The sequence below is a fragment of the Aquarana catesbeiana genome, linkage group LG05 (assembly GCF_042186555.1).
Source record: "Aquarana catesbeiana isolate 2022-GZ linkage group LG05, ASM4218655v1, whole genome shotgun sequence".
NCBI classification, from domain to species: domain Eukaryota; kingdom Metazoa; phylum Chordata; class Amphibia; order Anura; family Ranidae; genus Aquarana; species Aquarana catesbeiana.
Genome location: NC_133328.1, coordinates 411,602,983 through 411,618,247, shown reverse-complemented (window position 1 = coordinate 411,618,247; position 15,265 = coordinate 411,602,983). Strand labels below are relative to the sequence as shown.

The 15,265-nt window shown below is 45.5% G+C and overlaps 1 protein-coding gene across 1 annotated transcript in view; it reads left to right on the top strand.

Moving 5' to 3' along the window:
- The window catches only part of LOC141144988 (cytidine monophosphate-N-acetylneuraminic acid hydroxylase-like), a 328,965-nt gene that overhangs the window by 203,331 nt on the left and 110,369 nt on the right, over nt 1-15,265 (top strand). Inside the window, exon 8 of the mRNA XM_073631171.1 lies at nt 14,237-14,372. Within this exon, the coding sequence (XP_073487272.1) occupies nt 14,237-14,372 (136 nt within the window). The remainder of the gene's footprint in view (nt 1-14,236; nt 14,373-15,265) is intronic.

The following is a 15,265-nucleotide window of genomic DNA, read 5'->3' as shown; positions in this document are numbered from 1 at the left end:
GAGGGATGCAGGGCGGGCAGTGAGATGATGTCATCTCTCTGCTCCCCGCCCGCCGGCTCATTGACTGGCCAGTTTCTTCGCTCACCTGCGGACCGGACCGCCTCCTCTCTCGATGTCTGTCCTGCTGCTCCTGCACGCCTGCAGACTCACCTGTCAACCCCCCCTCACTCATCCGCCGACCTGCCCGCTCAGGCTCTCTCTCACCTGCCGACCTCCGCTGACTGGCCCGCCCGCTCGTTAACCCGCACACTCGTCCTCCCGCCCGCTCACTCATTCACTGACTGGCCTGCCAATCACTAATTCTCGGAGGGGGCAATTGCCCTGTTGCCCCCCCCGAATCCGCCCCTGTGTGACATTTGTTTTGCTGTCTGTGCACCTCTTCAGAAGAGTTTACCTCACTTTCTGTCCCAATGACAAATGTTTTTGACAATTTGGGGATTTTAGTGAAACAAGGATTGGTGATAAAGCATCAGTGGAAAGGAGACACGTTTTTCCCATATTAACTCTTACAGGAGAGAATTTCCATTCCTAGGGGTAGATTTCATCTCACTTCCTGTTGTCTCCTTCCGTTTGCAAGTAGGAGTCGTTTGTAAGTTGGATGTTTTAAATTAGGGGCCTGCCCTATATACTCTGCAGAAATTGGGCCTTTGGTGTTGGTGTTGCCACAACACTGTAAGCCTTCACAGGGCCCTGCTGTGAAATATTAGATCAAGAATTGTAATTACATGTACCTGTTGAACAGGGGAAGAAAAATTGGGCCTTTGGTGGTGGTGCTGGTGCCACAACACTGTAAGTCCTCACAGTTACTCTTGGTGGGTGCAGAAATGGGCCCTGCTGTGAGATATTAGATCAAGAATTGTAATTACATGTCCCTGTTGAACAGGGGCAGAAAAATTGGGCCTTAGGCACTGGTGCCACAACACTGCAACCCCTCACAGATACTCTAGTAGGAGCACAGGAACAAGCCCTGCTGCAAAGTATTGCATCAAAAATTGTAATTACACGCCCCTGTTAAAAAGGGACTGAAAAATTGGGCCTTAGGCACTGGTGCTGGTGCCACAACAATGCAACCCCTCACAAATACTCTAGTTGAGTGCAGCAACGACCCTCTTTGCAAAATATTGCATCAAAAATTGTAATTACACGCCCCTGTTAAACAGGGGCTGAAAAATTGGGCCTTAGCCACTGGTGGCGGCGCCCAGAACCAAAAATATTCTTACAAGCTATCAGCATGATCATTGAGGAGGAAGAGGATAGTCACTCAGCATCAGCATAGGCAGTCTTGAAGGGATCTGACATTTCAAAAAAAATTATTCGGTTACATCAGCATCAGGTGCTTGGTAGCTGGTGGTGATCCAAGACTCATTCATTTTTATGAAGGTCAGCCGATCAACTGAGTCGGTGGACAGGCGCACCCTGTGATCGGTTACAAAACCTCCAGCAGCACTGAATGTGCGTTCCGAAAGAACGCTGGACGAAGGACAGACCAGTAGCTCAATTGCCTACTGTGCAAGCTCTGGCCAGTGATCCATCCTCAAGACCCAGTAACCCAGAGGATTTTCGGTGGGAAAGGTGTCCAAGTCAGATCTTGCCCCTAGGTATTCCTGCACCATGTAAAACAGACGCTGGCGATGGTTGCTGGATCCGATCATACCTTGGGGATGCAGACTAAAAAATTGTCTGAACGTATCGGTCAGACAGCCACCTTCTCCACCGCTCCTTTGACTGACCAAAGCCTCAGCAACACGTTGTCCAGGAACAGGAGTTTGTTGGGAACGCGTTGCACAGACCTTTCTGCAAGGCCTCCTGAAGATGTTTCATCCTCTGCTCCCTCTGCAACAGCAAGATAAGGTCCGCAACCTTACCCTTGTAACGTGGACCAAGGAGGGTTGCCAGCCAGTATTGATCCCTCTCCTTGATACCACGAATACGAGGATTCTTCCGCAGGCTTTGCAGGATCAGGGAGGCCATGCAGCGTAGGTTTGCTAAGGCATTCAGTCCGGAGTCCTCTGGGTCACTAAGGACGACATGATCTGCAGCCACCTCCTCCCAGCCACGTACAAGTCCATGGGTTTTTTGGAACTGTAAATGATCCCTTAAAGACTGCTGCTGATGCTGAGTGCCAGGCTCCACCTCCATGCTGACACAATCCTCCTCTTCCTCCTCCTCCTCCCCCTCTTCCTGTGTGATCGGCTGGCATGCAGGAACACTGTCTGGATAAAGGGGGCCTTGAGAGCTAAGGAAGTCCTCCTCTTCCTGCCTCTGTTCTGCCTCAAGTGCCCTGTCCATTATTCCAAGCAGCGTGTGCTCCAACAGGTGGACAAGGGGGACAGTGTCACTGATGCATGCACTGTCACTGCTCACCATCCTCGTGACCTCCTCAAATGGTGACAGGACAGTGCATGCATCCCTGATCATGGCCCACTGGCGTGGGGAAAAAAACCAAGCTCCCCTGACCCTGTCCTGGTGCCATAGTCACACAGGTACTCATTGATGGCCCTCTGCTGCGTGTGCAGCCGCTGCAGCATGGCCAACGTTGAGTTCCACCTGGTGGGCATGTCACAGATTAGGCAGTTCTTGGGCAGGTTCAATTCTTTTTGGAGGTCAGCCAGCCGAGCACTGGCATTATATGACCTGCGGAAATGCACACAGACTTTCCTGGCCTGCCTCAGGACATCCTGTAAGCCCGGGTACCTGCCCAAGAACCGCTGCACCACCAAGTTATGTACGTGAGTCAAACAGGGCACATGGGTCAGTTGTCCCTGTAGTAGGGCAGAGAGGAGGTTGGTGCCATTGTCGCAAACCACCATACCTGCCTTAAGCTGGCATGGCATCAACCACCTCTGAACCTGCCCCTGCAGAGCTGACAGAATCTCTGCCCCAGTGTGGCTCCTGTCCCCCAAGCACACCAGGTCAAGCAACGCATGGCATCTTTTGGCCTGCGTGCTTGCGTAGCCCCGTGAACGCTTATGGAGCACCGCTGGTTCCAAAGTCAAATCAGCACAGGAAGAGGCCATGGAGGAAGAAGAGGAGGGGGTGGAGGAGAGAGGTGTGGCAGAATCACCACTAGTAGTATTTTGGAGGCGTGGTGGCAGAACAACCTCCAACACTACTGCACCCTGCCCTGCATCCTTCCCACCTGCCAGAAAAGTCACCCAGTGCGCGGTGAAAGATAGGTAACGTCCCTGTCCATGCTGGACCATGAGTCAGCAGTAATATGCACCTTACCGCTGACCACCCTGTCCAGCGAAGCCAAGACATTGCCTTCCACATGCCGGTAGAGAGCCGGAATCGCCTTTCATGAGAAAAAGTGGCGTTTGGGAACCTGCCACTGAGGAATCGCACATTCCACAAACTCACGGAAGGGGGCAGAGTCTACCAACTGAAAAGGCAGCAGTTGAAGTGCTAGCAATTTAGCCAAGCTAGCATTCAACCGCTGGGCATGTGGATGGCTGGGAGCGAACTTCTTTCGGCGGTGCAGCAGCTGGGGCCGGGAAATTTGCCTGGTAAAATCTGACATCGGTGTACCAATAGCAGATTGCCCCTAAGTACTTGGATATGACACACCTAATTCTACACCTTCATTGCTCTCAGTGCAGGTCTCAGAGAGGACTGAAGGTATAGTGGGGTTGGAGATCCCAGCTGATGAGGAGCAAGGAGAGGTCCTCTTTGTTCTTTGGTGTGGGTCTTTTAGGTATGCTTGCCAATGAACTGTATGGCAGGTCAACATATGTTTGGTCAAGCATGTGGTGCCCAAGCGGGAGATGTTTTGGCCACGAGAGATACTCTTGAGATATATGTTGCAAATAGCAGTGGTGGGATCTGATGCACTCATCTCAAAAAAGGCCCACACCAAAGAACTTTTGGAATAACGTGCAGAGACAGCAGCGCCCTGCACATGCAGAGCTCCGCGGTGTGATGCAGTCGGTGTGCTGCCCTTAAGCTGGCCCCTGGAGGGCATTCTGCCTCGTTGGTGATGTGCCTTCTCCTCTTCCTCCTCCCTCCTATCAGGCACCCACGTGGAGTCAGTGACCTCACCATCCCCTCCCTCCTCATCACTGGAGCAAAGCTGGCAGTATGCTGCAGCTGGGGGAACATGACTGCCAGATTGCTGTCCTACTTGGGCACCCCCTCTCTCTGGGCTCACCTTACTGCCTTCCTCTATCTGGGTACCATCATCGGAGCCTTCAAAATACTGAGCATCCTCCTGGAGCATGTACCCAACACTGTGGTCAAACAGTTCAGGGGACTCCTCAGGTGGACATGGTGGGGCTAGGGAAGGAGTGACTGATGCCATTGAGCCGAGGGAAGAGGCCGCGTTGGCAGCTGCTTTGCCAGACAAAGTACCCTGAGCCTGGGTGAGAGAGGATGAGGACGGTTTGGTCAACGACTCTACCAAGTCTTCTGCATGTTGCGGCTCAACATGGCCAGCTGCCGAAAAAAAGGACAAGCGTGTCCCACGGCCACGTGCTGATGAGGATGCACTGTCTCCACTGTTGCCTTTAGACACAGAGCCTGCTTGCCCTCTTTTATTGACTTGTGACTGTCTGCCTCTCCTTGTCGGCCTTCCAGACATACTAATGGCCTGCAATGAGATGTAGCTGAATATAGCAGTGAGATGTATATACTAAAACTGCAGCCCAGCAGAATCAACTGCCTGCCTGTAGTATTATTAGTATGAGAACACCAGCAATTGTCTTCGGGTAGCTTTAGGTGCACACTGTGCAGAGGATGCAGTACACTAACTGTAAATACTGTAACTGCCTGCCTGTGGTATTAATCGGATCAGAAGAACACCACTAATTTTCTTCAGGTAGCTTTAGGTGCACACTGTGCAGAGGACACAGTGCACTAACTGTAAATACTGTAGCTGCCTGCCTGTGGTATTATTAGGAGCAGAACAACAGCAATTGTCTCCAGGTAGCTTTAGGTGCACACTGTGCAGAGGACGCACTACACTAATTGTAAATACTGTAGCTGCCTACCTGTGGTATTAATAGGATCAGAAGAACACCACTCATTTTCTTCAGGTAGCTTTAGGTGCACACTGTGTAGAGGACACAGTGCACTAACTGTAAATACTGTAGCTGCCTTCCTGTGGTATTAATTGGAGCAGAACAACAGCAATTGTCTCCAGGTAGCTTTAGGTGCACACTGTGCAGAGGACGCACTACACTAGCTGTAAATACTGTAGCTGCCTGCCTGTGGTATTAATAGGATCAGAAGAACACCACTAATTTTCTTCAGGTAGCTTTAGGTGCACACTGTGCAGAGGACACAGTGCACTAACTGTAAATACTGTAGCTGCCTGTGGTATTAATAGGAGCAGAACAGCAGCAATTGTCTCCAGGTAGCATTAGATGCACACTGTGCAGAGGACGCACTACACTAACTGTAAATACTGTAGCTGCCTGCCTGTGGTATTAATAGGATCACAAGAACACCACTAATTTTTTTCAGGTAGCTTTAGGTGCACACTGCAGAGGACACAGTGCACTAACTTGTAAATACTGCAGCTGCCTGCGGTACTGTACTAATAGGATCAGAAGAACACCACTAATTTTCTTTAGGTAGCTTTAGGTGCACACTGTGTAGAGGATGCACTACACTAACTGTAAATACTGTAGCTGCCTGCGGTACTGTACTAATAGGATCAGAAGAACACTAATTTTCTTCAGGTAGCTTTAGGTGCACACTGTGCAGAGGACGCACTACACTAACTGTAAATACTGTAGCTAATAGGACTAATAGGATCAGAAGAACACCAGCAATTTTCTTCAGGTAGCTGTAAATACTGTAAAAACACCTGCCTGCCAGTAGTAGGAAGAGAATAACAGGAACGGATCTAGCTAAACTAAATACAGTGTATATATATATATATATATATATATACACACACACACACACACACACACAATACACTGTAAGTGCAGCTAACTGACTTGCCTGCCTACTCTATCTAACTTAAATCAAATTACACTGTCTCTCTGTCTATCTATCTCTCTCTCAACGCCGGAACACACTACACAGGGCCTCCGTGCAGGCGGCCTTATATAGTGTGGGGCGTGTACTAAACCCCCTGAGCCATAATTGGCCAAAGCAACCCTGGCTTTGGCCAATTACGGCTCTCTGTACAGACGGCGCTGTGATTGGCCAAGCATGTGGGTCATAGTGCATGCTTGGCCAATCATCAGCCAGCAATGCACTGCGATGCCGCAGTGAATTATGGGCCATGACACGCCACTCGAATTTGGCGCGAACGGCCCATATCGTTCGTAATTCGGCGAACGGCCAAACACACGATGTTCGAGTCGAACATGGGTTCGACTCGAACCTGAAGCTCAACCCTACTTTCTATATTACCTTCTGCCCATACAGGGACAGTATATGCATAAAAAGTTTGAGGAGAAAGGATATCCAAGGGATTTAGTGATGAACGCTCTCCTTTCCAATAAGATACAACCATCTGTGAATAACAATAGAAACTTAATTCTTCAGAAATGGTAAACACGGTTAGATTCATGTCAACATTTAATACAAAATATAGAGCTATCTCTAAAATAATATACAAACACTATGATATTCTAAAACTTGATCATATTCTGGCCCCAATACTTCCTCCCAAGACGTTCACGTACAATTAAAAATATTATTGCTCCTAGTAAATTAACAAAACCTAATAGTAGGCCCCTGTTTGATATCAGAACCTATTTCGACACCAAGCCTGGTATTTTCCAATCTTGTAAGAGAGGGTGCCTCACTTGCCAATCAATACCTCATGGTCGTTCAGAAATAGTTACCAATGGAGGCAAGTCCTTCCAAAATAAACAATTTATCACGTGTTCTACTGAGTTCGTTGTTTATGTTCTGCGATGCTCATATGGCCTGTTGTATGTGGGCCGTACAATACGCACCCTACGGACAAGAGTGGGTGAGCATCGCAGATTGACTAAAAAGGGATGCGTTAAGCATAGCGTTCCGTGTCATTTTAGTCAGAAGCATAATAGAGATTTTGGACAAATGGAAGTACTTGCAATTGAGGCTATCCCTAGGGGTACCCATATGGACAACGAAAAGTTCTCCCTCCTTTGCCGAAGGGAGACTTTTTGGATATATTTATTGGGGTCTCTTTTGCCTGGGGGCCTTAATGAAGAAATCGACATCCTGAGTGTGATTATATAATACCTTCCTAATTAATATAAAGTTACAGGTGGCTGCATTTATTGATATACATATGCAGATGTGATAATAGGCAAGATGGATGATGACGTACAATTCCACATTGAAAGATAATTCTCTCAATGTGGCTTCTTGGAATCGTATGTGGTTTTTCATCTGGTAAGTATACCATTGGTGTTGTATTTTTCATTTTATCCATTACATACATTTATTCATTTTTTAGCATATATTGTATACTCATATATTTACACATATAAAGATTTTAATGTTATATGGTGGTTTTAGTAATTATTTATGCAGACCCTCAAAGGGGGTTCTTTTGGGTTTTTTTCACAGTCCATTACTGGTGACAATTTATGTTGCTAGTGGTGGACTGTGAGAGAGTTCAATAATAATGTGTTATTATTATAGATATGTAAATACACATATATATGTAAGTATTTTATCATCTTTATTGCTAAACTTGGTGCATTTTTTTTGCATTTATGTGCTTTTTCTTGTGTTTATTATTGTATTTGTATAAGGCATACAGGAGGTTAACATCATTAGAACTGACAGTTTACCCCACCCGCTTCTGTATACCTATATAAATTCCTTCCTGCTGTGGCTCCCGTGACTTTGATAAAGCGCAGGGTGTGAAACATGTAAGTCACAGTCGCCACAGTAACAATGAGCCTGCGACCCGCCTAACACCAGGACTCTCTAGGACACCCCTTGTTTATGGTCTTTCCGGCCTCGATCTTTGCCTCCGGGTCTTTGGAGCTAGTGCACATCACTCTGAATGCCATCCAGGTGGTCAGATTTTAGCAGATTGTAGCTTGCTGGATCACTGTATCAGCCTGCTTGCCTGCCTGTTTGTCTACACCCAGCAGCGTGGACTACAGTACACCATCTGCAGCACAGTGAGTGTGACATCTCCAGTAGCCAGTAGTATTTTAGAGAGCTGTGTTTCTCCACTCTGGTCTTTCTCTACACATTGAGCCACACCCAGCAGTGTGGACTACAGTACACCATCTGCAGCACAGTGAGTTTGACATCTCCAGTAACCAGTAGCTGTACTCTAGAGAGCTGTGTCTCTCCACTCTGGTTTTCCCTACTTATTGAGCTATCTAGCTATCCGGTCATTATCTGGACAATGGAGTGTACCTATTGATGTTAACCCTCTGTCACCAGGAAGTGTGGCGGTATAGCATATATTATAATTCAGAGTACTTCAACTATGAGAATGATTTTTATTTTATTTTGTTTGATTTTAACTACATCATTTTCATTGAACAGTTGTTATTTCATTTAATTGTGCATCCAATAAATGAACTATATTGAGTACTACTATTGCCAAAGTTCTTTTGGTACTGGTCCCATTGAGCACTGCATTTGTTGCTTAATTTTGTCTACTTTTTCCAGAAGTTGGCAGCTGCACTGGGGTCCGGTCATTTATTTACATTGTTTATGACAGGACTATATATGTCTCTTATGACTGCCAGTTTTTAGCGCTTAATGACTTTATTGTTTTTTTAATGGAGAGTGAAAGTTCATAAGTGAAGTGCCTTTCATGGGAGATTAATGCATTGTGCAGCAGTACAGTGGAGAATCGCATGTCATTGCAGTGGTAGTCAGTTCAGGAGTGCAGGTTGGTACAGTGGTGTTCAGGGGTGAAGTGTGCAAATGAAATGGTTGCCAGTGGAGAAGCATTTGAATGCAGTGGTAGTCAGCTGCAATGGAGATCAGTGAAGAAGTGTACCAGTGCAGTGATGGTCAATAAAGAAGTGTTTCTATGCAGGGGCATTCAGTGGAAAAACGTGCTATATGAGCTTTGGAACTCCATGAAGTGCATTTAGAAGTAGTAAAAGTCAGAGGAGAAGTGAAGGTGTGTATTGGTGGTCAAGGGAGAAGTGTGCATGATGTGTCCTTGGTAGGGATGAGCCAAACACACCCCTGTTCGGTTCGCACCAGAACATGCGAACAGGCAAAAAATTTGTTCGAACACGCGAACACCGTTAAAGTGTATGGGACATGAACATGAATAATCAAAAGTGCTAATTTTAAAGGCTTATATGCAAGTTATTGTCATAAAAAGTGTATGGGGACCTGGGTCCTGCCCCAGGGGACATGGATCAATGCAAAAAAAAGTTTTAAAAACGGCTGTTTTTTCGGGAGCGTTGATTTTAATAATGGTTAAAGTGAAACAATAAAAGTGTAATATTCCTTTAAATTTCATACCTGGGGGGTGTCTATAGTATGCCTGTAAAGGGGTGCATGTTTCCCGTGTTTAGAACAGTCTGACAGCAAAATGACATTTCAAAGGAAAAAAAGTAATTTAAAACTACTCGCGGCTATTAATGAATTGCCGGTCCGACAATACACATAAAAGTTTATTGATAAAAACGGCATGGGAATTCCCCAAAAGGGAACCCCGAACCAAAATTTAACTGGATATTAAGGGGAACCCCGGCCAAATTTTTTTTAAAAATGGCGTGGGGTCCCCCTCAAAATCTATACCAGACCCTTCAGGTCTGGTATGGATTTTAAGGGGAACCCCGTGCCAAGATTTTTTAAAAAATGGCGTGGGGTCCCCCCAAAAATCCATACCAGACCCTTATCCAAGCACGCAACCTGGCAGGCCGCAGGAAAAGAGGGGGGATGAGAGAGCGCCCCCCTTCCTGAACCGTACCAGGCCACTTGCCCTCAACATTGGGAGGGTGCTTTGGGGTAGCCCCCCAAAACACCTTGTCCCATGTTGATGGGGACCAAGGGCCTCATCCCCACAACCCTTGCCTGGTGGTTGTGGGGGTCTGCGGGCAGGGGGCTTATTGGAATCTGGAAGCCCCCTTTAACGAGGGTACCCCCAGATCCCAGCCCTCCCCCCTGTGTGAAATGGTAAGGGGGTACAAAAGTACCCCTACCATTTCACAAAAAAAATGTGAAAAATGTTAAAAATGACAAGAGACAGTTTTTGACAATTCCTTTATTTAAATGCTTCTTCTTTCTTCTATCTTCTATCTTCCTTCGGTTTCTTCCTCCATCTTCTTCTTCTTCTGGTTCTTCCTCCAGTGTTCTCGTCCGGTATCTTCCTCTGCGGCGTCTTCTTCCCTTCTTCTCGGGCCGCTCCGCATCCACCATGATGGGAGGCTCCCGCTGTGTGACGCTTCTCGTCTTCTGACGGTTTTTAAATAACGGAGGGCGGGGCCCCAGGGACTTGATGGGGACTTCTCTGTGGCATTCCCCGTGATGTCAGAGGGTCGGGAGTCACCCGTTACCTGCCAGGCCTGCCAGGTTGCGTGCTCGGATAAGGGTCTGGTATGGATTTTTGGGGGGACCCCAGGTACGAAATTTAAAGGAATATTACACTTTTATTGTTTCACTTTAAGCATTATTAAAATCACTGCTCCTGAAAAAACGGCCATTTTTAAAACTTTTTTTTGCATTGATCCATGTCTCCTGGAGCAGGACCCAGGTCCCCAAACACTTTTTATGACAATACCATGCATATAAGCCTTTAAAATTAGCACTTTTGATTTCTCCCATAGACTTTTAAAGGGTGTTCTGAGGCTTTCGAATTTGCTGAGAACACCCCAAATTGTTCGCTGTTTGGCGAACTGGCGAACAGCCAATGTTCGAGTTGAACAGGAGTTCGACTTGAACTCGAAGCTCATCCCTAGTCCTTGGCAACAGGGTGGTTGGATTCTGTTTATATTCGGTGGCATTAGGTGATCTTTCAGTCTTCCATACAGAACTAATAACCCCTGCAGTCCATGGCTGGAAGGGAAAAGTTTTTTTTTCAGCTGATATAGTTTTGTTCCCTGAATGTTACACTGCCTGAGAAGTCTACTTGGCCCATAGACATACCTTGCTCATGTAGTACAAGCATACTCCACTCAATATCAGTGGCGGCCCATCCATACAGGGCGCAGGGGCACCGCCCTCCTAATCTATATGCAAGGCACCTGACACATGGATTCCAGTTGACTGGGTGGCGATGGGAGCAACACATGCCACAGAAACCTCCAAACAGGATAATGATGATGATTGCTGTAGTACTGAAATTCGTCTCTAGATTTCACTGCACTGTTAGCACATGTTCAGTAATCAGGCAGAATAACACACTGTAAACTTCCCTCTCAAGTGTGCACCTCCCTTTAGGAGAGTCACAGACAGCATCACAGGCTCCGGAAGTGCTCAGGAGACAAACAGATGAGATACTTTTTCTGTCTGGCTGCCACAATGCCAGTCTGTCTCTCTTCCTGTGTCCTCCTCTCTCTCCCCCAATCACAGCTCTCCTTGGCTGCTATCCAATCCTGTCCTTCCTTGTTTTTGTTGTTAGGGGTGAGATTCCTTCTTAGCTACAGCAGGAGCCAATCTGCCTTCAATCCTGCCTTCAATCCTGCAGCAGAGAACATATAAATTAGCTCAGCATAATCCTCCACCCCTCCAAAAATCTCTCGTAAAATTTCTAGACACTTGGTGGCTGTGCAACCTGGATGGTCACTTTTTAGATTTCTGATTACATCTGAAGCGGGAGCTCTTAGGCTTAACCTTTGTCTTTTTACTGTGTCAGCGACTTCCCATTCTTCCACAGCCTGCACTGCCTGATCTATCCAGGTTTCGAAGTCCTCTTCCCCAGATGGCACAAGGACCTTCCCGGAATAGAACCGCAACTTTTGATATCCATAATTGGCAGACATGGCTGAGTTTTGTTCCAACGTTTCCACCAGCTTTCCCATATTGGTAAAGAATGTAGCAGGAGGGAACCCTGCAGCTGGGGTGGAAATACTTGCTGATACTCCTGGTCCTAAAGTTGTTGAGCTAGCATTTTCAGGGTGATCATCCAGCATACTTGGCTGTATTAGCTGAGCTTCAAGATCCCCTGGTAACTGTATGCTAACTCCCTGGAAACAGGTCCGGATCGCTCTTTTCCATTCTAGCAAAGCATAGGTGTGAAAGGCTGTCTGATCAACTTTCAGGTACAATATGAATATTTTCTGATCAGGCATCAAAGCTGACACTACTTGCTGGACCTGTTTCTCTGTCCAAATGGCACCAGTGAGACTCATAATTACACAGAGCCCCAACCTGCCATTTTGCTCTTCACATCACTTGGCAGCAATGACAGGGTCCATCATAGTGACTTGGCTGGTAGAGGTAGTCATCACTCTGTGACAGGGACCAGAAGGTATCCCGGACAAGAACCCCCACAAGTAGCGCTACCCCGCAAGGGCCGCTGTAATATATGGGTCTTCTGTCCCACACCAGTGATGGCTCACCCTCACATGGATCCAAGTAACACCAAAACACCGTTTAAACTTTTAGCTGGGCTTTATTAGGACTAGAAATAAGCCCTGAAAAGAGATAAACTGATGAACAGAATACCAATATTAAATGCAATGATATAATACAACTGCTCAGTAAAGGAAAACAGGATTTGTGTTCGTTCACTTTAACCGCCAGTGGGAGGCCTTGCCTGAAATGCACTGAACAAGTGGTGAATGAAACTGTACAATACAATACACATATAATGTTCAACAATTTCCCAAAAGTGATATTACTGACTATAAGATCCTACCTAGGTCTTGTAGGTTCTAGCTAACCACTGGCCAGTTCACACAAAGACACACAAAGTCTGCCAGCGTTGGGGGCCTTTAAATCCTATGTTTGAGTACTCAGACTTTTGTGAAGTATTATTTGTAATCCACAGAATGGAAAGGGGTATCTTCGCAAAGTGTCACAAAGATTAACAGATGTGGTGATCCACCTTCAGATAGAGCTGCATTAGCGGTAAATAGGACCTAGCAGGATTAAGCAAGATCCACTTACACAAGGATGGCAGAAGATCTCTCACCATTAGATGCACTTGATATATCTTCCTTCCAGCAATTGGTAGATTGATCGCTGTCTCAGTCGACTGGATGGCGATGGGAGCAACACATGCCACAGAAACCTCCAAACAGGATAATGGTGATGATTGCTGCAGTACTGAAATTCGTCTCTAGATTTCACAGCACTGTTAGCACACGTTCAGTAATCAGGCAGAATAATACACTGCAAACTCCCCTCTCAAGTGTGCACCTCCCTTTAGGAGAGTCACAGACAGTATCACAGGCTCTGGAAGTGCTCAGAAGACAAACACATGGGATACTTTTTCTGTCTGGCTGCCACAATGCCAGTCTGTCTCTCTTCCTGTGTCCTCCTCTCTCTTCCCCATCACAGCTCTCCTTGGCTGCTATCCAATCCTGTCCTTCCTTGTTTTTGTTGTTAGGGGTGGTCTTCCTTCTTAGCTACAGCAGGACCCAATCTGCCTTCAATTCTGCAGCTGTACCCAATAGAGTCTCTCCTCCTGCTATCAGTTTTAGCCAGAAAATGCAATGCAATGTTTCAGAGAGCAATACTCTGCATATATTACAGAGCCAATACTAATCCGGTGCTACAAAAGCTTTTTCCAGTCCCTTTCCCAGTTCTACAAAACAATAAAAACAACAAAAAAAACACTATCTGCCTGATTACTATCTGAGGAGTGAGTGAGTTTGGATGCATCTGACTGAAAATACCCTGTGCCTGGCTGCTTTCTCCATTAATAGATCAGAACCTGGGATAAATTTGCCAGGCCAAATCAGGGGTCCGGTATACTTTATTTACAGAAAGCGGTGAGAGGAGCAGTGCTTGGCCATATTTCACTACTGACATTACACAGCACTTGGATTCTGATGGCTCTTGAGAGGAGTACTACAATAGGGTGCTTTGATGCTTTGTAGGCCCAGCCACCAGCCATGATTTGCCTGCATCACAACACAGGGATGACAGTGATGACATTGACACTGAATCCTAAATAAGGAAACAGAAAGGTTATATTAAACAATTTAATTAGCATAATGGGAGGATAGAGAATCCAGTAAGGCAAAATATAAGCTGAATAAATTTCTTTAAAACTTTAAATTAAAACACTTTACTTCTGTATAGTATGTCCTCAGAGAATGAACTTTTAATTTTCTCAGTCTCATCTAATAGTAATATAAAGGATTCATGAAATAATAATTAAGCATGGCGTCCCTGTTCTTATCTGCAGAGGAATGGAAGGCACAGTTTATAAAAACAGAAAGAAAGAAACTGCTGCATTACAAAGCCCAACTTGTTAAGGACTTGAACCCTTGTATCTATTGCCCCTTTGCTGGTTACTTTGTGGAGGCACATCCATCAGATAAGTATGTTTGACTTGATATAGCAGGTGTTACTTGGTGTGAGCAGAGTGATACAAATGTAATTAGGGAATGATTTCTGCTAAATTAATTATAAATTTGTTGAAATCTCAACATCATACGCAATGCTTCAGTGAAATTTGCCTGAAAAAAAAATGATTTACCATTTTATAAAATCTCCCCATGTTGCTCTGCAAGCCCTTTTGACGCTATCCAAGTCATGCCTGCCAAACACTAGATAAATGGGGTACTGCAGCAAAGGATTTAATAGTGGCAAGAAGGTTTTACCCCCTTCCTGACCAGAGCACTTTTTACAATTTGGCACTGCGTCGCTTTAACTGGTAATTGCGCGGTCATGCAATGCTGTACCCCAACAAAATTTGCGTCTTTTTTTTCTCACAAATAGAGCTTTCTTTTGGTGTTATTTGATCACCTCTGCAGTTTTTATTTTTTGCACCATAAACAAAAAAATAGCGCCAATTTTGAAAAAAAAAACAATATTTTTTATTTTTTGCTAGAATAAATATTCCCAAAAATGTTTTTAAAAAACAAATTTCTTCATCAGTTTAGGCCAATATATATTCTTCTACATATTTTTGATTTTAAAAAATAGCAATAAGCATATATTGATTGGTTTGCGCAAAAGTTATAGTGTCTACAAACTATGGGAAACATTTATGGCATTTTTATGGAATTTTTTAATTTTACTTTTTTTTTTTACTAGTAATGGTGGTGATCTGTGATTTTTTGCGGTATTGCGATGAACAGATCGGACACTTTTGACACATTTTTGGGACCATTGACATTTATACAGCGATCAGTGCTATAAAAATGCACTGATTACTGTGTAAATGTCACTGGTAGGGAGGGGGTTAACACTAGGGGGCGATCAAGGGGTT